Source organism: Schistocerca nitens, chromosome 2, assembly GCF_023898315.1.
Source record: "Schistocerca nitens isolate TAMUIC-IGC-003100 chromosome 2, iqSchNite1.1, whole genome shotgun sequence".
Lineage (NCBI taxonomy): Eukaryota > Metazoa > Arthropoda > Insecta > Orthoptera > Acrididae > Schistocerca > Schistocerca nitens.
Window position 1 is genome coordinate 1,083,140,978 of NC_064615.1, and position 25,485 is coordinate 1,083,166,462.

The window sequence follows — 25,485 nt, forward strand, 5'->3', positions numbered from 1 at the left end:
GTTTATTTTATTTTAGCAACGTGTAGATGGAGTCAGCAGAGACAAACACTGCATATTGGGAATTTCATGCGAAGCGCAGCGTAGCGAGTGAGGTGGCGCAATGGTTAGCACACCGGTCTCGCATTCGAGAGGACGGCGGTTCAAACCAGTGTCCAGCTCTTGATTTAGGTTTCCCGTGATTTGCCTAAATCCCTTCAGGAAAATGCCGGGATGGTTCCTTCGAAAGGGCACGGTCGACTTCCTTCCCCATCCTTCCCTAATCCGATGGGACCGATGACTTCGCAGTTTGGTCCTCCCCCCACCCCCCTCCCAAACCAACAAACCAACCGTAGACGGAAAATGACGGTATGATTGTCGTTACAAAGAGAAAATTTTTGGAAGTGGAATTTTGTGTGCTAATTCGATAGAACGGTGCGATATTTTGTGTAACGATACATGTTGACAGCGACAGTAAAACAGAAAGAAGGAGCAGTACTCTAGCAGCGACTGAATAGCCCTACTGCATTGCATCACTAGACTGGGCGAAGCGGGCAGCCACACTTTTACGGGAAAAGTCGGGCCAGCAAGACGCGGACAAAAAACGTTTATCGTTTCGACATGTCCTTCAGGACATATCATTAAACAGAATACCGCACTATTACTCGATGAAGCGAACTTTAGACCCGAGCAAAGCCAAAACCCAGTTGAGAGCGGAACGCGCGTTTCCTTGGCAATTAAAGCACAGAAAGCGAACGCGGAAAATATCTTCGCGGGCAGCCGTGACGCCTTGCTGTTACCATTATTGCCGGCCGGTGTGGCCGTGCGGTTCTAAGCGCGTCAGTTTGGAACCGCGTGACCGCTACGGTCGCAGTTTCGAATCCTGCCTCGGGCATGGATGTGTGTGATGTCCTTAGGTTAGTTAGGTTTAAGTAGTTCTAAGTTCTAGGGGACTGATGACCTCAGTAGTTAAGTCCCATAGTGCTCAGAGCCATTTTTTTGTTACCATTATTAACCCTAGAACACTAAAGGGAGGGGAATGTTACATTGTTACTGAACCATCGTAAATTTTACTACTCCAGATTTTATTCAAAGGAAGTCATAGTTTATAATTTATGCACTACTTAATTGCTATTATAAGGTCTCCAATAGTATATTCGGGAGGACGACGGTTCAACCCCGCGTCCAGCCATCCTGACTTAGGTTTTCCGTGATTTCCCTAAATCGCTTCAGGCAAATGCCGGGATGATTCCTATGACAGGGCACGGCCGACTTCCTTCCCTAATCCGATGAGACCGATGACCTCGCTGTTTGGTCTCTTCCCCCGAATCAACCTCATACAATAGTATGTCACATACAAAATAAGTACAAAATGTCCTTTTTTACACCCTATATCGACAATAACAGATTGGGGATAAGCGCGAATTGGTGACAACTGCAATCGTAAATTTTACGGAGGTTTAGCAATCTAGGATTAAAATTACGGTCGACGAGAAGGAGAACAGGGTGACAGTGCTGACGGAAAAGATGATGTGACGTGCAAGCAAAATGTTGAAATTGCGTAAGTCGACAGTGTCCAGATTACGGCAGACGGGACACAGCGCTGAACGGAATAGGATTCAGGTACCAGTTTCAGAGAAGAAGCTTCACAGAACAAATATACCACTGACGATATGAGTAAAAGTGTTATTAGGCAGCAATTTATGCGATATCATGATCAACACAAAGAAATATTAACTGTGCCAAAAAACAGCTTTTGTCGCTTGGAATTAGACCCAAGGCTAGCAAGGAAAGTCTTAGATAAACCTGTCTACGGAAATTCCTTTTAAAATGTGCCACGACATACGCGCCATGTCAGTCAACTAGACGACAGTTTCAAAAAAGAAATACTGTATCAGATTTTTGCAAAAAAATGGTCACTGGGTTATTCATATGAAACGTAGATCACACTTAATTTCACTGTGAATAAATGTCAAAGTGTTAGTGTGTGACGGTATTGTACAAAACTGCTGCTCAACGTTTATATTTTATTTCATTCATTTACTGTAATTGGCTTTCGGGACGCGCCCATAAAACCATTTCATCAGTGGAAGGTACGATAGTGTGTTGCGACAATTCAGAGGGTTGGGTTATTTGGGGGAGAAGACCAAACTGCGAGGTCATCGGTCTCACTGCATTAGGGAAGGAAGTCGGCCGTGCCCTTTCGAAGGAACCATCCCGGCATTTGCCTAGAGCGATTTAGGGAAATCACGGAAAACCTAAATCAGGATGGCCGGATCCGGGATTGAACAGTCGTCCTCCCGAATGCGAGTCCAGTGCGCTAACCACTGCGCCACCTCGCTCGGTGACAATTCAGACATTAGGACCAAGCCGTAACCTGGTACGAAGTTACATATGCTTAGATTTGTAATGTGAAGCCATGCTGGCGAATTTCGTGTCAGTCATGACGGTACGAATATTAGAAGACCACAACACTCAGCCCCCGAGCGGACAAAATATCTGACCCAGCCGAGAAATTTTTAGTTGTTATGCTGCCTGGCACTGGCGTATAGACAGCGCTCCGCATCAGGCACGGCTACAGAAGGGAGAGGATCCTCCTCCTCAAAAAGACATTTTAGTACAAGCGTTCATAATGTCAGATATATAATTTTCCAAATTTTACAGCTAATTTTCGGAGAAAAGTAAGAGTTCTGAAAATGGCCAGGAATTTTAGGAAATTACAGATGCATTTAGCAAAGGATGCTTTTCGGATGGTTGTGTGAGGGCCAACTCCCACATGGATGAGCTCACGACCTGACGGGTAACATTTCAGCCATGTAAAGGCACACATTCTTATGCTGACAGTATCTGCTGTCAACAACAAATCCCGGACGGTTCGTAAGTACGCAGGGAGAATTGGAAAACTTCAGCACTTGAGGAGCGGAAGACAGAAAGGGAGAGACCCTCTACTAAGAAGAAAATGTAACAGATAGTCAGACTTGCCGAACTTAAATGGGCACTACTGCACGCTAACCAATGCAGACCTGTGTTCACAACTGCAGCGCTAAGTGAAACATTCCTAATGGTGAGTAGTTCCTAGAGTCTGCCACTACAGAGTTCTTAAATTAATTTTATGACGCATGTTGTACTCAAATTTTGAGACGAATGCTTTTCAAATGCAATATTTCTATGAACTGCAGTTTCTTGGATGTTATGCCAAAACGTACTAAGTAGTGATGTAAAGAAAAAATGGTTCAAATGGCTCTGAGCACTATGGGACTTAACTTCTGAGGTCATCAGTCCCCTAGAACTTAGAACTACTCAAACCTAACTAACCTAAGGACATCACACACATCCATGCCCGAGGCAGGATTCGAACCTGCGACCGTAGCGGTCGCGCGGTTCCAGACTGTAGCGCCTAGAACCGCTCGGCCACCCCGGCCGGCGATGTAAAGAAATAATACACGTTATCTACATGGCTACACTCCATGCAAATACTTTCAGAAAAGACTTCGTAACAGTTAAATCTATATTCTTCAGAAACGCCTTTCTTGCCATTGCCAGTCTACATTTTATATCCTCTCTACTTGGAAGAGCAGTTAAACGGAATGGACAGAGTACTACTGGAATAAACATTCCCCTCATTCGCACGCTAACGTAGCCATAATGTGCATGCCTGTGTTCACAACTGCAGCGCTAAGTGAAACATTGCTAATGGTGAGTAGTTCAAAGACTCTGCCGCTACACGGTTCTTAAATTGTATGACGCAAGTTGTTCTCAAATTTTCAGACGATTGCTTTTCAAATTCAATATTTCTTTGAATTGCAATTTCTTGGATGTTATGCCAAAGCAGTGTACCAAGTTCTGACGTAAAGAAATAACATATTTTATGCATTATTTTATGTATTATTCAACTCACAGATGTATGTGGCATGTTAAAGGTGCGGGGAAGCCTCAATTATATTTGTGTGTGTGTGTGTGTGTGTGTGAGGGGGGGAGCAGTAAGAAAATTTGGGCTCCTCTCACCCAAGGACGGAACCGTGGATCCGCGTCTCTATCTCCACTTGCAGGAATACTTTAGTGTATGCTGTTACTACCTCCACTTCCCTATCCCCTCCCACACGCTCATCCTGTTACTCGGGTGTAAACATCGGGGTGCTGCCACACTGACCAAATACTCAGTAATTTAGGGCCATTCCGTTCATGGACTGGGTGCGACTTACACTCGACAAAAAACCGAATTACAAATAAAATGTTTGTTCGCATGACCATAATCCGCAGCATCTGTTATGTATCAGTAGTTGATTTTTCCTGTCTTAAGGTTACTACAAATTAAGAGCATTTTTCGCCACATATGTTTCGTTTCCAGTCGTCATTGGTGATATTGGACTTCAAAACATATAAATAAGAGGCAAAAACACCAATGACTTACGAGTAAAAGCGAAACGCGTTTGGTGAATAATGCTCCTATATTGCTGTAAGTCTAAGTCGGAAAAGGAATAATAATTTACACAAATTACGAACACCGGCCGAAGAAATGCGCCTGGCGACACTTTAGTGGAGACCCCCTGCTTAGAAGGCAGCGCGCACAGTGGACAGTAAGCTGGCGTGGGCGGCTTACCTTGCATGGCGCCGGCCCAGCACAGCCAGAAGAGGACCCACTTGGCGGTGCGGAAGCGCTGCAGCAGGCGCGGCCGGAAGAAGCACCAGCCGCAGCGCGCGTCCGACGAGCCGCCCCCGCCGTCGCCGCCGAGCTGCGAGCTTCCGCCCCCGCCGCCCCCGGGCTCGCCTCCCGTGCCGCCGCCGCCCCCGCTGCCCTGCAATGGCAAGAAGCACGTCGGCATCGCTTCTTCCCTATGCTGACATCGGCTCGTCGATCTCTGTAACAGCTCTCTCCGACACAGTACAGTTCGCCAACAGTTCACGTCGTCTTCATCGCAGCATCTGCTGCCCGAAGTCGATCACAGCAGAGAAGAAACGCTACAGTCTAAAAACGTCCTTAGCATCACCTCCGTGGAGTCTTAATTTTGCGCGCTGTCACTTAGCAATGGCAGAGTCAAAATTTCTCAAATCTAGCTTAAAAAACTTTTCCCTTCTCACTGTCAATAATTCACCCTATCTGCAACACTCCTTCCTCTAAACTTCAGCAAAGTCTTGTGCCACTGCCAACGCAAATACTTTTTCACATGCAACAGAAAACTCCCAGGGGCAACAGTTCTCTAAATCACGTGCAGGCGTTCTTAAAAGTCCTGCAGAATAATATTATCAGCCGCTATACGGCAACGCGTTAGCTCCTAGCTGTAATCTGCGGTAAAACTCGCGTTATTGCCAATGCAAACACTTTGCGCCAGGCTAATTTTCCGTTAGTAATTCTCCGAATCACATCAAGACCGCTACAAATCTTCTGTAGAAAAACATAATATTGTCACTGTTACGCGAGGAAGCTTGTTCTGACCGCACTGCTATCCCTGTCACAGTGCTGCTTTTTGAATAAGACGAGCTAATTCCTGCCACATAAATTATTTTTATCACCAATCATACGCGTAGATCAATGGCCACGTATCATCCGTATGAACACCGCTCTGTTTATGACTCCCTTCTGCATCAGGTGGACCGGACACTGGATTTTGGCACAGTGTCCAAACAATGTGTATTCTCAGCACACAGGATGCACACCTACGCCTCCTCTTCTGAGAACTGACGACTCTTCGGCCGGCTCCGGTTTGGGAATGCTTAATCGGCACACCTTCTGCGCGCGAGATGGAGCCGCCGGCGCACTGAACTCACTCGAAGAGGAAACAACTGACTCTCCTCCGTTTGTTGTCTCTCCGCCGCTGATAACGTCCACTTTCTCCGCGTCCACGATTTCCGACGCGCTGGCTCGCTGCGAGCAAAGAACTCGTCCCTCGGAGCGCGCGGGAAGGCGCGTTTGTGTGTGTGTGCCGAATTGGTTCACCCGCACGCTACACAGCACGTGGCCGAAATCCTGCGTGTATTGATTTCGCCAGAGGAGCAACAAGTCTCCCTCCTAGCGGGCCACGTGGCGTAGAGCGCCGTCGCACGCGCAGCAGGCAGCCTGGCACGTTGTCCGTCACGTGTGCGTGTGACACAGTTGCACTTCGCAAACTACCGCTGAGGACGGCTGAAGACGATGCTCGTAGCTTCGTAGCTGTGCTCGTTCCAAATGACTTGTAGTTGCGTCTCCCTGAAAGCGGGGATTTGTCACTCGGAATGGCAGGCGCTATTGCGGAACAGTTCACAAATCAGGCGACAGGAGGACAACAGTTATGCGAGCCAGCTGTCTCTTGCGTTCCGTCACGCTGCACGTCGTTAGCATACCGTTCAGAGAGTGACGCGCAAGGCCACTGGAAGACGAGAGGAAACGACGGCGTTACCTAGCCATTTTCTGCTCTACCACCTCTCCATACTAGCACCCGTTTCCTAGTCTCTTTACTCAAACGGATCTCTTATCACAGCTAAAAATATTCCTCCTCACTGATTTAATACCTCAATCACTGTCACAGAGAGAAATAGTTCTTTACGCTATCACCTGTGCTACATTCCAGCCGTCTGTATTTGAACAAGACGACTATACAATTCTTTTTTGTCTCTGGAACACTTCAGTGCAGCTTTACCATCACAGTAGCAAAGTATTTGTTGTGGTGGTTAGCCACCGACTCTCTCGTAAGTATGTAGCGATAGCAACTAGCTGAGAATCGATGAAATAACCAAACAAAAGTCTCAGATTTACTTAATTCTAGCACAGAATTCAAAATCTAACAATGTTAGAGGTAATATTCGTCACCACACTTGGCGTCGCTGCGACGAAAGTTATTTCCTGTAGCTGTATGTGTAATTATACGATTGCAGTAACAGCAGTGCCGTTAACGTATCGGATAGGTATACTTATGCTGGCACCGAATTCAAGAGCTGACAATGTGCGAGGTAATTGTCACGCGACGTGAAATAAATCTTTTTCGCCTGGTAAATATCACAAGCACTTCACGTGGCTACGACGAAATATACTGTCTATACCTGTTTGTGTAATTACATGATCACAATGAAAGCAGTGCCAGTAAAGTTTCGTATAGCTGTTCCTCCAATAATAGCCGAATAGCTACACAGATAAACCAGCGATCGTCACAAGTCTCTGGTCCGTCCGAGTCTCTGAACAGGCGACGTGCTGCGACCTGAAGTGCGAAGAGCTCCGAGCAGCAGGTGAATCTCGTGGCGTGGTGTAGCCGCGCGGAGGACGCAGCCGTCAGACGCCGGCCGTGGTCCCTCAGCCGCCCGCAGGGTGTCGCTGTAGCGACTGCGGCGGCTCGCCCCCTCGCACGGCATTTATACCGCGCTGCTCCGCCCACCGGCGACGCCACGCACCCACCACCGAGGTGCGCATGCGTCGCCGGCGACGTCGGAAAACATCGCCACCAAACAGTGGAGGGCCCTCCTCCGTCCACAGTACCTTCCCACTGCAGCGACACTGGTACGACGGTCAGTCGGAAAGTAGTGCTTTCTATTTTATAATTTTTGTTTTACAAGAAACACAAGTACTATGGTGTTGAGGTTGTTGTTGTTGTGATCTTTAGTCGCCGGCTGGGTGGCCGAGCGGTTCTAGGCACTTCAGTCTGGAACCGCGCGACCGCTACGGTCGCAGGTTCGAATCCTGCCTCTGGCATGGATGTGTGTGATGTCCTTAGGTTCGTTAGGTTTAAGTAGTTCTAAGTTCTAGGGGACTGATGACCTCAGAAGTTAAGTCCCATAGTGCTCAGAGCCATTTCAACCATTTTTTTGCGATCTTTAGTCCGAAAACTGGTTTGATGGAGCTCTCCATGCTGCTATATCCTGTGCAAGCCTCTTCATCTCCGAATAAATACTGCAGCCTACAACTCCTGAATCTGCTTACTGTTCAAAAATGGTTCAAATGGCTCTGAGCACTATGGGACTTAACTGAGGTCATCAGTCCCCTAGAACTAAGAACTACTTAAACCTAAGGACACCATACACGTCCATGCCCAAGGCTGGATTCGAACCTGCGACCGCAGCGGTCTCGCGGGTCCAGACTGTAGCGCCTAGAACCGCTCGGCCACTCCGGCCGGCCCTGCTTACTGTATTAATTTCTTTGTCTCCCTCTACAATTTATTTTTACCTTCTCTGCCCCCGCCCCCGTGCTTCCCTCAAACACTAAATTTGTGAGCCCTTGATGCATCAGACCGTGTCGAATCCTACGACATTTTTCTTGTCTCCCCAATTCTATACAGTGCCTCCTGCTTAATTATGTGATCTACCCATCTAATCTTCAACATTCTTCTGCAGCACCACATTTCTAAAATCTCTTTTTGTCTAAACTGTTTATCCTCCATGTTCCATCACCATACATGGCTACTGATAGCACAGTCAGTGTCTCTTTGGCACTAGGATGTACTGTGCGGCTGGTCCCGGCGGAGGTTAGAGTCCTCCCTCGGGCATGGGTGTGTGTGTTTGTCCTTAGGATAATTTAGGTTACGTGGTGTGTAAGCTTAGGGACTGATGACCTTAGCAGTTGAGTCCCATAGGATTTCACACACATTTGAACAACACTAGAATGTACAGGTGAAGGGTTCTGGGCAATGAAGCGTCTACGCAAAGTGTTAGCGGCTGTGGAAGGTGCAGGATACACAGTGAGTTGTTTTCGTTTTTCAACTGAAAAAATTGTAATTGAATGATTAATGTTAGACAAAATTCGATTAGTAAAGGTGCATAATGCTGCGAAATGTTACACCTTCTGTCGCCCCAGCTGTTGCAGACAATATTACTGCAAGGGGTTTGTCCAGATCGTCTTCGTCTTCTGTATATAATTGCCGTCGATGTTGGAACGCGACCCTTCACATTGCTGGCACAGTTTCGTGCAGAACAGTCCTGCTCGCCTACACCCGCACCGCCCTTGGCAAACAGTCCTGTATTTGCAAGAAGCCTCTCGGGAGCCGAGATTTTCAGCGTGGTAATGGGAGTAATGGGAGCATTCTGTAGAAAATTTCGTCTACTTTAATTTTGTGTCGAGTGGTCATCTTCTAGAAACGCATAGTTTTCGAAATGTTGTTGTTGTTGTTTTTGTTGTTGTTGTGGTCTTCAGTCCAAAGACTTGTTTGAAACAGCTCTCCATGCTGCTCTACCCTGTGCAATCCTTTTCATCTCTGAGTAACTACTGTAATCTACATCATTCTGAATCTGCTCAGTGTATTCATCTCTTGGTCTCCCTCTACGATTTTTACCCTTCACGCTTCCCTCCAATACTGAACGTGATCCCTTGATGCCTCAGAACATGTCCTACTAACCGATCCATTCTTCTAGTCAAGTTGTGCCACGGGTTCCTCTTCTCCCAAATTCTGTTCGGTATCTCCCCATTAGTTACGTGATCTACCCATCTAATCTTCAGCATTCTTCTGTAGCACCACATTTCAAAAGCTTCTATTCCCTTCTCGTCTGTACTGTTTATCGCTCATGTTTTACTTCTGTACACGGCTACACTAGATACAAATACTTTCAGAAAAGACTTCCTAACAGTAAAATCTATATTCCGTGTTAACTAACTTCTCTTCTTCAGAAAAGCTTTCCTTCCCATTGCCAGTCTACATTTTATATCCTCTCTACTTCGACCATCTTCCGTTATATTGCTTCCCAAATAGCAAAACTCATTTACTAGATTAAGCGTCTCATTTCCTAATCTAATTCCTTCAGCGCCACCTGATTTAATTCGACTAAATTCCATTACCCTCATTTTTCTTTTGTTGATATTCATCTTGTATCCTCCTTTCAAAATTCCTACTCCAAATTTTTCTTTTGTTTCCTTTACTGTTTACTCAATATACAGATTGAATAACATCGGGGATAGACTACAATCCTGTCTCACTCGCTTTTCAACCACTGCTTCCATTTCGTGCCCCTCGACTCTTATGACTGCCTTCCGGTTTCTGTACAAATTGTAAAGAGGCTTTCGCTCCCTGTATTTTACCTCTGCCAGCTTTATTATCTGAAAGAGAGTTTTCCAGTCAACATTGTCAAAAGCTTTCTCTATGTCTACAAATGCTGCAAACTTAGATTTGCCTTCCCTTTACCTATCTTCTTAGGGAAATCGTAGGGTCAGTATCGCCTCGTGTGTTCCTACATTTCTCCGGAACCCAAACTGATCTTCCCCGAGTTCAGCTTCTACCAGTTTTTCTTCTGTAAAGAATTCATGTTAGTATTTTGCAACCATGACGTATTGAACTGATAGTTCGGTAATTTTCACACCTGTCATCAACTGCTTTATTTGGAATTATTACATTCTTCTTTAAGTATAAGGGAATTTCGCTTGCCTCGTAGGTCTTGAACACCAGATGGAAGAACTTTGTGATGGCTGGCTACCAAGGCCAACAGTAGTTCTGACGGAATATCGTCTACTCACGGGACCTGTTTCGACTTAGATCTTTCAGTGCTCTGTCAAATTCTTCACATAGTATCGCGTCTCTAATCTCATCTTTATATTCGACCACTTCACTTTCTATAATATTGTCGTCAAGTTCATCTCCCTTGTATACAGTCCGTATACACTCCTTCCACCTTTCAGCTTTCCCTTTCTATGCTTAGTACTGGTTTTCCTTTTGAGCTCTTGATATTCGTACTGCTGCTTGTCTTTTCCCCAAAAGTCCTCTTCAATTTTCATATAGGTGGCATGGAAACAGATGAAAATCGGATTGGGCAACACGGACCTGTTATGGAGGATAACGCCCGACAGTGAACCCATGGCGTCTGATTGTTGCAGACTTTGCAAGTGCTCATGTGTGGTGTGACATTTCCAAGCTGAAGCAGAGGGTGCTTCATGATTTGACAAACTCTTATGTGCTTAGAAACTCGATTACAGCACGCTGTTTGTCACGGACCGACATAGTTACGTCACACACCATCATGTTACACACTCACAATTCGGTCTCCTCTAGCGGCAGAGGGTCAGCGAATCGCGAAAGTCGTTTGAGTGATACGTATGAAATGTGACAGCTTAACCAATACTGAGAACGGAATAAAAAAATCGTAGGCATTACGTTTCAGTACGCACCCGTACATTACCAACTTAATGGAAGAGAAAAGAATAGGAGCCATTATTTTCTGACTGGTCCTCGTATTATGTCTGGCGAGGAGAACCACTTTGCATACGATTCGATGTCAGTTTTGCAGTCTCTGAGGCATAAGAAGTAGAATTCCAACACAAGCAGCATCATCTTAGCAATCGTTTGGCAGTGCATCTAGTGTGACATTCAATGTTAGACGATAGAATTGTTGTGGGTTGAATCTCTCTGCGGCATCGTTCATAGTAAAGCAGTCGATATTCTTACTAAAGAAGCCACAAAATCCTGAAATTTAATCTGCGTCAAATATTTTTCTTTTCAGCTGTGTCCTCCGGACACGTAGAAACCCTTTAAACAGTGGCAGGAGGATTGGATCTCAGCCGGCCGCGGTGGTCTCGCGGTTCTAGGCGCGCAGTCCGGAACCGCGCGACTGCTACGGTCGCAGGTTCGAATCCTGCCTCGGGCATGGATGTGTGTGATGTCCTTAGGTTAGTTAGGTTTAAGTAGTTCTAAGTTCTAGGGGACTGATGACCACAGATGTTAAGTCCCATAGTGCTCAGAGCCATTTGAACCATTTGATTGGATCTCAGTTAATCACGCGAAGATATTAATCCTGTGTTTAGCATGGTAGTCCACACAGACCCTGGTTCTACTATGTTAGTCTTCCTAGATGACTGTTATCTGTCGCCTGAGCTTCAACCATGGAAGTTTTCCAATGCACCTTCATCACACTGGAGTAAATCTAATTCCGTTCTGTGACTGTACTAACACTTCAAAATGTGAAATCAGTCTCATTCTCTTTGCATGCGCGAAACTGGAGCGGAATAGACAATCGTTTTTGCAACAATTACCTCGTCTGAAAGTAGTTTCCCACGAGAGTACTTTCTCTGATTTTTAACTAGCTTCCAAGAGAGCTTTGTAGGAACAACGCGGCATTGGGGATCTATGATAACAATCACTTCATGTTAATATTGAAAGGTGGCTACACTGAGCCACAGCACCAGAGATCGCGGTAGAGAGTATTGTTCCGCCGCCTCCACTGGCAGTGATTATTGAGATGTCGTAGAGGGCAGTGCTTGTCGAGGACTCGTAGTAGTCAGTTCCTGTCGAGAGGTCGTGGTGGAGTGTGCTTGTCGAGATGTTGTAGTAAGGAGTGCTTGTTCCATGTTTTATGCAGTTGTTTGATGGGCTAGACAGCAGATATTGTTGGAATGGAAAATTGTAATGATCAGAGTGCTTTGGGTCAATATATATGAAGGTAAAATATTCTGTGTTTTTTTTCATTATTTCAGTGTGTTAAATAATGCGTCATTACAGGTTCAGTCAACAAAGCATCTGGCTTGTGTTCTTGTATTAGAGTGTAATTCTGGTTTTCTTGAGTAATTATGGTATTTCTATTTCCTTTAATTAATTCAGTATAAATGATATTTAAAATTTCTTGTGTTGTTGAAGAAGAACCGTGCCAGATGCGTACGTTGAGTCATACTTCCACACACAGAACAGTTATACTTGTGCTTTGGTTACGTAGGTTTTATAGTTGCTGGGGACTTAATTAATTAATTGTGTTAATGAAAATTTCCATTTCATTCTTTGTTGTTGTTCTATGCAGTCAGATTGCGTACAATAATACTAGTCAGGGCCAACCGTTTACGAGACTTTGTAGACGAACATTCAAATACCAAAAAAAAATTAAAATTATTTGCATTTTATATTAATTAAGCCCCCATGCACGTGGCGACCGCTGCTTCGGATCGTCCCTTGGAATTCTTCTGATTGTAGAAATAGTAGACAGTAGGATTGTTGTAGTAATTTGTAATTTAGTAATTGTAGTCTATATTGCATGTGTAGATTTGGTAATTGTCATTTTTCTAATGGTATTTTTTTTTGCAAAATTTCATTTCTGTTGTCTTGTCTACGGGTTTGACAATTAGTGCAATTATTTCAATTGTTCGATTAATCGTGTTTGAGGGAAACATTTCGTGTGAATGGTATTGTTGGAGATAAAGTGTCATTGTGTGTAATTTTCATATAGTGACGAGTTTTGTATGTTTTGTAAATGATTACGCGGTCGATGAAAAAGACAAAAATGATGGACAGTGAGAATGACGAAATTGTTGACATGGCGAACTCGCCAACACAGGACAACAGTATGATGAATAATGGAGTTGAAAACAATGTAATAAGTCGGGAAAATAGTCCGGAACCATTTCAAAATTTTTCTCAATCAGAAAATTCACAGAATCCGAGATTAACGGCAGAAGATTCTGGAATAGTATCGAACACAGATAGCTTTACAGCTATGACGAAGGAAACTGGTTTTGCGGGAAATGTTAGGGGCGAAAAGAATTTTGATCCATTTAATATGGAGCAGTTGATGGGTGTAATATTAAATTTGGGATCTGAATTAAAAACACAGATGGGAACAATGGAAACACAGATGGGCACACTGGGATCACAAATAGGAACAATTAAAACAGAGATAGGAACAATTAAAACCGAGATGGGAACTTTGGGATCTGAATTAAAAACTGATATGGGAACAATGGAAACACAGTTTGGATCTGAATTAAAAACACAGATGGGGACAATGAAAACACGGTTAGGATCTGAATTAAAAACAGTGGCAACATGTTCAGAAACAGAGATGGAAACAATGGAAACACGGTTAGACTCACGAATAGGGACATGTTTCAAAAATATGAAAGATGAATTAAAGAAAGAAATCAGAGAAGAAGTACAACCAATTTTGAATGCTCACAATAATAGATTAATTGCAGTAGAGATCAGACAAAGGGAACAGGATAGAGAACAGGAAGAAAGAGATCGCGTGAAAGTACAAAAATTTTCAGAGTTAAATTTACAACGTGCACACGATAAGGAAGAAATATTTGAGAGAATCGAGGAATCCGTACCAAATGACAGAATAAATAATCTAACACAACAATATGAACAGTTAACTACCAAATGTGTCAATACTGAAATCCGAGTCGCGACACTTACGGAAGACGTAAATAAACAGAAAGAAAAAATAGGTGACTTATCGGAAAGAGTTGAGGAGATTTCAGATAAATTGACAAATCTTAGTTTACATGGGGACAGAGATTTGGATGATACAGCTCCATTACCATTTGCAGAAACCGAAGAGTACCAGAACATAAATAAGCATGTTGAAAATCAGGGAAAATTTAATGAACGCGTGAAAAGGGAATTTGAGGCATTAAAAAAACAAGTCAGACAATTTGAAGGCGAATTCGTAGGAAAAGACAGCAAAAGAAATTTAGAATCACAGATACCAGGGGGGTTTGAAGAAAATAATTTGTTTCATTTACGGGATGCAACAAAAGAACGCCAGGCGCGCGAACTTGACAATAATCGACATTGGGACTGGGACAGACGCGGTAGGTCTTTGTCGCCACGAGGCGAAAACTTTGACTATAAACACTTTTTGACTGTTCGGAAATTTAAGATCTTCCGCAATTCTAAGAATGACATACATCCATGTGCATGGTTAGATCAATTTATGTATGCACTACCACCAAATTGGCCACTAAGTCACAAACTGGAATTTATGTGTGGATATTTAGAAAATGAACCGGCGACGCGGATGCGCGCACTCATTAGAGATTGTAATAGTCTAAATGATTTTTATCATGCATTTCTATCGGCATATTGGTCCGAAAACACGCAAGACAGAGTCAAACATAGTCTGATTATGCAGCGTAATTTTAAACAGTCTGAGTTCCGCACGCCGGCAGAATACTTCGAAGACATGATTCGAAAGAATCAGTTCCTGTCCAACCCTTATAGCCCGACTGAATTAATTCGCATTTGTTTAACTAAGCTGCCACAATCCATAAGACAAATTGCTTTAGCTGGAAGATGTAAAGACGACATTGAGACTTTTAAGACTTTGTTACAAGAACTTGAGTATGACAACGACTACGGGACTTCTTGTAACTTTTTCAGTAACAGTAATTACGATAGATTTTCAGAGAAAAGGGATAGTGATCGGAACGGGCGTTATATGGGTAACTTTGAGAATGACAGACGTAACAGACAGGACAATAGATACCAGCCTTATGACAATAACAGACGTTCTAACAGAAATTACACAGACAATTATAATAACGGTAATTCGTACCGGAATGATCAATCATACGGAAACAGTAATCGGTATCATCAAGACAGAAATTATCCATACAGTAATAGAAATTCTTACTACAGAAATAACCAGGGTAGTAGGTCTAACAGTAATTTCAGAAGTGACAGTCGAAATTATACAAGAAGTAGTTATGCAGACAGACAGGAAAACAGAAATTTTAATAACAGACACAACCAAGAATTTGCATCTAACAGACAGGAAGGACCTAATTGGCATCCTCCGCGTGACAGAAATTCAGAGAGACAAGTGGAAATAGTAGAAACTGATCCGCGAAATGACGGGAATAATCAAAGACGTGACGCAAACAATCGACCATGACTTGCAGCTTCGGCTTCTGGCAGCAATATAGACGGTTCAGAAAGTAATGACACTACAACTTTACACTACGTACGCCTGGAAGATATGAGAGACATTTTGCTAGGCGAAAAGGAAAATAATGTAGACGCATTTTTACATCCTGTTATTGAAGTATGTGTGGGTAAGAATAAGTTCACTGCAGTTTTAGATTCTGGGAGCGCATTGAACGTCGTTAGTGAATCAGTTTTTCGTATATGTGAAAGAACTATTGCCTGTCCTGTGTTACCTATTTCTAAAACTACAGTTCGAGGAGCGATTTCTGGAAAAGGTGTTGAAGTTAAACAACAGACCAACCTAAATTTCATTTGTCAAGGATACGAATTGTCTGCTAATTTTATTATTGTTCCATTACTCAGTACACAGATTATATTAGGTATGGAGTTTCTTAACACACATAAGGCAATTTTGAACTTTAAAGAAGGAAGTGTGAATTTGACTGTTGCCGGAATGCCGAAATGTTTGAAATTTTTCGAGTGTTTAGCAAGATCTGAATCAGATACAAAATGTTTAAGGTTTCTTACTTCTGATGTTTTCGTTGAGCATTATGACGACAGTGTGTTTATTCATGACAATGACAATAGATACAGAGACGCGATGGAGGATGTAATTAGTAGCGAGGAATTAATTAATGAAAAGGTTAAGAAAGCTGAAGTGCCAGATGACGTTGCAAGAGAAGAGCTGCACCATATTTTGACTTCACATGCTATAGTGTTTAGTCATCACACAGGAACTATACAAGGCTTACAATATTTATTTAAAGTAAAAGAACACACACCATTTCGCGGAAAAACGTACGCTATTCCTTTGGCTTACAGAGACAAGGTTAAGAATGAATTTCAATACATGTTAGATCAGGGCATTATTGAGCCAGCAGTCAGCCCTTATACCAGCCCATTACACGTTGTTCTTAAAAAGGATGGGTCAATTCGTTTGGTTCTGGATTCCAGACAGATAAATAATATTATTATTCCTGAAACTGACCGTCCACAAAATTTAGATGAATTTCTTCAACATTTCCATGGAATTAAAGTTTTATCCACGATTGATATGCGCGCAAGTTTTTGGCAAATAGAACTCCACCCTGATTGTAGAAAATATACTGCCTTTTTAGCCTTTGGTAACTGTTTCCAGTTTCGGAAATTACCGTTTGGACTTACTGTATCTTCTGCAGCATTCATTCGTAGCTTAAATGAAATTTTACCTGTTTATCTTCGTGACAATATTACTTCATATGTTGACGATATTCTTATTGCTAAACGTTCTTGGAGTGAGCACAAAAAAAATTTTGGATTCATTATTACGTATTTTTGCAAGAGTTGGCATTACTGTGAACTTGGAAAAATCTGAATTTGGTCGTTCTCAGGTGAAATTTCTGGCTCACATTATTTCTACAGAAGGTATTCTCCCTGATCCAGAGAAACTAGATGCTATTCGTAATTATGCTGTTCCTTCCACAAAACGTGATGTTCGTAGTTTCCTTGGTGTCTGTAATTTTCTTAGACGCTTTGTTAGATTGGATGATTTGGCCACACCTCGTTTAGACATTTCAGTTATGCACATTTTGGTCCCAGAAAATGCTTTCATAAATTACGAGAAAATTGCTACTTCAGTAGTATGGAAAAACGTATTGGATCTGTTCTTGCCAAATGCAAATTATGTCAAAGGCTAAGCCGCCAACTGTTTCTCACAGAGCACCGTTGTTTCCTATCATTCCAGCGAAATTAAAGGACATGGCTGCAGTCGATTTGTTCGGTCCAGTGGTTCGTTCTACTAATGGTTTTGCGTACATTTTCGTAGCAGTGGAATTGACATCAAAATACGTGTGTTTTACACCTTTACGCAAGGCAACAGCTCGTTCAGTATATAATGCTTTCATCAAACATTTTCTTAAAGAAGTGGGTCATGTTGATAAGGTTATATCAGATAATGGATCACAGTTTCGCTCTAAAATTTGGCTTCGTACTCTACGGCGTCGTAAGATTAAACCAATTTTCATTTCACTTTTTCACCCTCAATCTAATGCTTCAGAGAGATGGATGAAGGAAATCAATAAAGTGTGCCGACTTTATTGTCATCAGAATCACAGAACGTGGGATCAGTATCTTCATATTTTTCAAAACATTCTGAATGAACTCCCTAATGACTCAACTTCTTTACCGCCTCTATTGATATTAAAAAATAAAGTACCAACAAATCGCATTTCTGAAATCGTTCCTTTTCCGCCTTCACGGAAACTGCGGCATTCTGAAGTTGTCAACCTGGCTCTACGAAATATTGCATCTGCGGCTGCTAGAAGAGAGAAATCAGCGAAACGTCCTGGTCGTTTAAAAATTTTGTCAGTTGGTCAAAAGGTGTTAATTAAGTCTCACCGTTTGTCTCATAAAGGAAAAGGCTTGTGTCGCAAATTTTTTCTGCTTTATAATGGTCCATATAGGGTTCGCAAAATCATTCATGATAACACTGTTGAAGTAGAAACTCTTAAATCTCGGCGCTGTAAAGGAATACATCATATATCAAACGTTAAAATTTTTGTGGAATGATATACTTTAGAGAAACTAACAGCTATATGTAAACATGCAGAGAATACAAGGATACCGCGCTGTGTTTTGGCGGCGGCACATACTCAAAGCAACAGTCAGTCTGCGCGCCGCACAAGGCAGTCGTTGACCGCAAACAATTACTTCCTACGTCACGCGCCTACAGCTGATCGAGCGCTCAGTGCGAATGCACTGACAGCCGTAAACAAATACACAGTCTAAATTCTCCGACTAAATTCTGTATAAAGCTATGGTGACTTTATAAATTATGTTATTAACGTTCAGTATTTTTCAGGATATGGTTGTATAAAATATTTAAGAACTTCAGGTAAATTCTGTGCATGTCCGACGTTAAGACGACTTGCTATCGAGAAAATTTCAGGAAGAATGTAATTTCGAAGAAAAAAGTAATAAACTAAAAAAAGGTAACTGTTAATTGAGTTTATTTTTCAGGTAACATAATTCCACTTAGGTACGTACTTTAGACGTAATTTGCTGCTCGCGATTACGTGATTCATTCTTTGTGCTAATTTCATGTTCTATGAATTTACTTGTGAAGCGACGTGCTTGCGCACATTAACTGATTTTGACAATGAGTGATTAATGAACCGGGTTGGTACTTGTGTATATTATGCATCGTTTGGCTGCTATGCTTTTTCACTGATGTCATATTTTTTTATTATGTGCCTGCTGTGCTTGTTTATTTACATTTTAATTGTCAAATGATTAATTGTGCTGATATGGTTACGTATGTAAGTTATACTTTGTGATTTATCTGCTTGCGCCTTCATGTTTACTTATTAAGATTACATATGAACATTTATTTGCTTATGCTGATATGATGCTAACGACTTGTTTATTACGTAAGATATATGTTTGCTGCTGTGCGTATGGATTGCATATTTACACATTTCTGTTTGTTGTCACAACTACTCTTCAATTTAGAATATAGCAATGCTGATATACTGTGTACGTACATAGAGTTTAGGTTACACTGTGGTATTAATTACAGATTGTTCGCTTGGCAGAGCCTCGTTGTAGGAATTGTGCTGTATCCATTTGTTGACATTCTGTTCTCTACTGGTATATTTACTCGCTATTGCATGTTTTGCTTACGCTCAGTGCCTGATATTTTTAAGATAAGAAAATGAACTGCTATAATGCTACGAACGACATTAGTACAAGAAACTTCATAGAAGTCACATGAGATGGAGGTTTTATGGAAGCTGTATAAATTTATGCTAATAGGAAGGAAGCTAACGACATGACATACCAACACTAGGTTTAGACCATTGAGAGTTATTACACTGCATTCTTCGTGAGCAATTGAAATAGGAAGTGACACTTTACACAAAAAATACTCCACATGTTTGCTTTTACCATAATTTTTGAAGTGGTGTACACACTGAAATATCACGATTATTAACACTCCGTAATCGTACTTAATTACTGAAAGTTCTTCGAACTAAAGGCTGTTAGAGGTCATGTATGCATTTCTTTTATTTAAGGATGGACAAGGAACCAAAATGTATCTTATAATTTATAATGAGTAGAAAATTTGGGTCAGATGGATTACACAGAGGTTGTGTGTGGACACTGTGTCTTCGGATTGTATGGGATGCTGAATTGAAGTTTGCACTAGGATTTTGTCTGTACTTGTTCGAGGAGACTGACTAGAGGAAAAAGTTGTTATGGAAGTGAAATGATATTGGTGCTGAGGTTTATATGTAGCGACGTATTGAAGAGGTATTATTGAGGTATTGAGATTATGTGAAGTTGATGATTATTGGAGTTTTCGTGGACAAGAGGTAAGGTAAATGAGGTTTATATGTATCGACGTATTGAAGAGGTATTATTGATGATATTGATGATAAGGTTTATATGTAGACGAAAGAGGTATTATTGAAGTATTGAGATTATGTGATGCTGAGGATTATTGGAGTTCTGGTGGATAAGAGGTGAAGTAAGTGAGGAGCATATTTTTTTTTTTTTTTGTTGGTCTTTATGGAAAAAGGAGGATGAAGATGGCAGACTAGAACACTCAAGTAGAAAGAAGATTGTCTACACACACACTTTGTTAAATCACTAAGCAGTATATACTTTTTTTTTGGAGAGAGGAAGTATTACATATCTTGACTCACTGACAGTTGTTCAGCAACCGTACATTTGATCTGGCTTGGCAAACATTGGTCTTGACATGATGACTATGACGTTGACTAACTATTATTGACTGTTATACATTGCTGCCACTACTACTTGATACACATGATGAACATAAAATTTTGACAGAATTGCATTTACACAGTAGCACTAAATGTGGATGAAAGATGAGTGAGTGTGTTTTTTGTGTTTTCCTTTTATAATCCCAGAGAAGTGATCCCAACCTATCTCCTAAATATTATTTTACTTGTTTGTTGTGGCTTGCACTGACACCCATAAATATTATAGGTTTACTGCTATTTGTGTATTGTAATAGTTAATATGACAACTACCTGATATTATTTGTGCGTTTATTATGATTTGTATGTTTAGTGTAAGAGCATTGATAATAATTTTGTTAATTGTGTGTGCACTCAAACTATTGTTCATCACTGAACTGTCTCATTAGTGATAGTGAAGATTATGGACTGTTACCTGCACTTGTTCAACATAATGGGTGCCACTTGGAAATGTTTAATTTGTGCTAATGAACTTTGAGTAACTGACTGATTAGTGATAGGGAATATTATGGACTGTGATTTGCACTTTTTCTACATGATTGGTGCCACTAGGACATGTTTAATTTCTGCTGATGAACAGTGTGATTAGTGATAGTGAATATTATGGACTGCGGTCAGTACCTGTTCAACATTGCTGGGTGCCACTGATGGACTGCTTCTACCGAAATGATGTCACTTGTTGGTGGCTGCACCTGTTTAACATTGCTGGGTGCCACTGATGGACTGCTTCTACTGAAAAGATGTCACCTGTTGATATCTGCACCTGTTCAACATTGCTGGTGCCACTGATGGAACTGCTTATACTGAAATGGTGTTACTTGTTGATGTCTGCACCTGCTCAACATTGCTGGGTGCCACTGATGGACTGCTTCTACTGAAAAGATGTCACCTGTTGATGTCTGCACCTGCTCAACATTGCTGGGTGCCACTGATGGATTGCTTCTACTGAAAAGATGTCACCTGTTGATATCTGCACCTGTTCAACATTGCTGGTGCCACTAATGGAACTGCTTATACTGAAATGGTGTTACTTGTTGGTGTCTGCACCTATTCAACATTACTGGGTGCCACTGATGGACTGCTTCTACTGAAAAGATGTCACCTGTTGCTGTCTGCACCTGTTCAACATTGCTGGGTGCCACTGATGGACTGCTTCTACTGAAAAGATGTCACCTGTTGATGTCTGCACTTGCTCAACATTGCTGGGTGCCACTGATGGACTGCTTCTACTGAAAAGATGTCACCTGTTGATGTCTGCACCTGTTCAACATTGCTGGTGCCACTAATGGAACTGCTTATACTGAAATGGTGTTACTTGTTGGTGTCTGCACCTGATCAACATTACTGGGTGCCACTGATGGACTGTTTCTACTGAAAAGATGTTACTTGTTGATATCTGCACCTGTTCAACATTGCTGGGTGCAACTGATGGGACTGCTTCTAGTGAAGATGTCACTTGTTGGTATTTGCACCTGTTGACCATTGCTGGGTGCTACTGCTGGAACTGTCAACTACTTGTTTCTTGGGCTATGGAAAGCGTTTATGTGAATATTTGTATAAACTGATTTTTTGTGTATTACTGTTTGTGAAAAGTTACAAGACTCTTACCTGCACATATTCGCCATTGCTGACGCTATTGATTGAACTGTTTAACAACATAATACTTGTGTAAACTGTTATGTAAAGTCACATGTATGAAAGAATTTGTATTGCTTACTGTATTTTATATATTAGGTTATTGAAAGGTCAGTGCAAAGCCAAAATTTTATCTAGTATGTGATATTTACGTATTAATATTATCTTTTATTTTTGTCTGTATTTTTTTGACGAATTTGGTGGTATTTTCACCACCAATGCTGGCAAAAATACCATCAAATTCTAGCCCGTGGAGGAAGGGCATATGAAAGGTGGCTACACTGAGCCACAGCACCAGAGATCGCGGTAGAGAGTATTGTTCCGCCGCCTCCACTGGCAGTAATTATTGAGATGTCGTAGAGGGCAGTGCTTGTCGAGGACTCGTAGTAGTCAGTTCCTGTCGAGAGGTCGTGGTGGAGTGTGCTTGTCGAGATGTTGTAGTAAGGGGTGCTTGTTCCATGTTTTATGCAGTTGTTTGATGGGCTAGACAGCAGATATTGTTGGAATGGAAAATTGTAATGATCAGAGTGCTTTGCGTCAATATATATGAAGGTAAAATATTCTGTGTTTTTTTTTCATTATTTCAGTGTGTTAAATAATGCGTCATTACAGGTTCAGTCAACAAAGCATCTGGCTTGTGTTCTTGTATTAGAGTGTAATTCTGGTTTTCTTGAGTAATTATGGTATTTCTATTTCCTTTAATTAATTCAGTATAAATGATATTTAAAATTTCTTGTGTTGTTGAAGAAGAACCGTGCCAGATGCGTACGTTGAGTCATACTTCCACACACAGAACAGTTATACTTGTGCTTTGGTTACGTAGGTTTTATAGTTGCTGGGGACTTAATTAATTAATTGTGTTAATGAAAATTTCCATTTCATTCTTTGTTGTTGTTCTATGCAGTCAGATTGCGTACAATAATACTAGTCAGGGCCAACCGTTTACGAGACTTTGTAGACGAACATTCAAATACCAAAAAAAATTAAAATTATTTGCATTTTATATTAATTAAGCCCCCATGCAATATGTATTTTATATGTAGAATTAGGCATCAAACATTTGCATCGCCATTGCTACCTACTGCTATTTGTTTTATTTCTTGAACTCTATCATTGTGTAATTACACTGTAAAAGTTTAAACGAATACCTTTACCAAACACCTATTTTTATATTTACACAGTCAAGTCACATTAACGTGACCGCCGGCAATGTTCGACGCCAACGTACAATAGCCATTCACAGACGGTAGCACTAGCCGTGGAGGGTACACAATGTGTGTCGGAGGAGCTCGGAGAACAGTGAAACCGTTGTCGTAATGCGGGAACAGAGCGATTTATCTGACGTTCAAAACGGAATGGTCACTGGTTTTCAGGCTAAAGGGTGGAAGCATTTCCGAAACGGCTAGGTTTTTAAACTGTTCCCCCGTGGTTAAAGTATACCGTGTATGGCACAACGGCATACCCAGAACTGGCGCCGACCCAACTGTGGTGCACCACAAGTCAGAGATGACGGGTGAGGAATGGCTGCAGAGATGTGTATGGGCGAAAAGACGTGCAAGAGTTGAGCAACTGACAAGTGCCACCATGTCCACCCGTGGATGCAGTTTGTTATTCCTCGGCTAAATTGTATCTACCAGCAGGACACACAGCTCGCAGTGGACGCGCATGGCTCAAGGAGCACCAGGATCGGTCTACCGTACTCCTCTGGCCACCAAGCTATTCGGATTTAGACTCAATCGAGAATCTGTGGGGCTGCCTCGACTGGGCTGTCTGCGCTACGGATCCTCAACTGCGAAAACTAGCGCAGCTGCCCACGTCACTGGAGTCGACATGGCTCCACATTCTTGTCGGTACCTTCCAGATCCTCAGTCACTCTCTTCCTGCATGCCTTGGAGCAGTACGCGCTGCAAAAGGTGGTTATTCAGGCTTTAGAAACGTTGTTGCATTAATGTCGCTGGACACTATATATCTGTTTCACAACTTGTTAATCGTTAATATTCTTATATCGCTCCTCCACCTTTTCCTTTAAGTTAACCGATCTTATTGTTCAATATTTTACATAGACTACATAACGTCAACTCTGTTCTTAAATGTGGTAAACTGGAAAACTTGAAAATGGAAATGAAACGAATGGATATTGATGTACTGGGAGTCTCAGAAATGAGATGGCCAAACGCTGGCGACTTTTGGTCAGGGGATTACAGAATCATACACACTGGAACAGCACAAGACAGTCCCGGGATTGCAGGAGTGGGAATTATCCTCAATAAAGAGATGGGGTTAAGAGTAAAAGGATTTGTTCAACATAGTGAGAGGATAATTTATGTCCGATTGGAAACTAAACCAAGAGACACAATCATAATCCAAGTATACATGCCGACTACGAGGCACGAGGATGATGAAATCGACATGATGTATGACCACCTTGAAGAAGTAATTGGCAGAATTAAAGGAGCTGAAAACCTTGTCATCATGGGAGATATGAATGCCGTTGTTGGGGAAGGTAAAGAAGAGGATGTGGCAGGGAATTTTGGATTAGGATTAAGAAATGAAAGAGGGGATAAACTTGTAGAATTCTGCCAAAGAAATAAACTTTGCATTACAAATACCTTCTTTAATAGTCATCCAAGAAGAAGATATACTTGGAAAATGCCTGGTGACATTAACAGATACCAAATTGACTTCATATTAGTGAAGCAAAGATTTAAAAACCAAGTTAAGGACAGCAGATCATATCCAGGCTCTGATGTGGAAAGTGACCACATACTCGTTATGATGACGAGTGAACTAAAATTCAAGAACATTAAAAGAAGAAGTACATGTAAATGGGATTTGACAAACCTGAAAAACGAAAATACACTGAAGCACTATCAACTAGAAACATACAAGAAAACAAATACACAGGGCTGCAATGACATCCAAAGCAGCTGGGAAAAAATAAAAACTGGTATTTTAGAAGCAGCAGAAGAAGTAATAGGAAAAGAAATGACAGAGAAAAGGAAGGAATGGATCACTAATGACCTACTAAATATGATGGAAGAAAGAAGGAAATTAAAAAATTCTGTGAAGAAGGAAGACCAAGAGAAATACAAGAGTCTGAAAAACAGAATCAACAGAGAGGCAAAACAAGCAAGAGAAAAATACCTTGATGATCTCTGTTTTTCAGTTGAGGACAACATGAGCAATGGAAATATCGACAAGGCCTATAAATGTGTGAGACATTGCTTTGGAGACAGAAGAAACAAATGTAGGGCTGTGATGGATGAAAATGGCAATATGTTGGATGACGATGATGAAGTTGCAAGAAGATGGAAACAATATATTGGAAAACTGTACAGCGGACCAGACCTGTCTGAAAACATCATGGAAGAAGAAACAGAAGTAGATGAACACAAGATAGGTGAACCTATATTAAAGGTAGAGTTTGAACTAGTTCTGGAAAAATTGAAAAACAATAAATCGCCTGGTATAGACAATATCCCAGCCGAACTTCTGAAATCTGGAGGAGCAAAACTGAATCAGGAGTTGTATAATCTTGT

The 25,485-nt window shown here is 41.7% G+C and overlaps 1 protein-coding gene across 1 annotated transcript in view; it reads right to left on the minus strand.

Moving 5' to 3' along the window:
- The window catches only part of LOC126237477 (solute carrier organic anion transporter family member 4A1), a 1,087,525-nt gene that overhangs the window by 633,457 nt on the left and 428,583 nt on the right, over nucleotides 1-25,485 (minus strand). Inside the window, exon 4 of the mRNA XM_049947621.1 lies at nucleotides 4,577-4,772. Within this exon, the coding sequence (XP_049803578.1) occupies nucleotides 4,577-4,772 (196 nt within the window). The remainder of the gene's footprint in view (nucleotides 1-4,576; nucleotides 4,773-25,485) is intronic.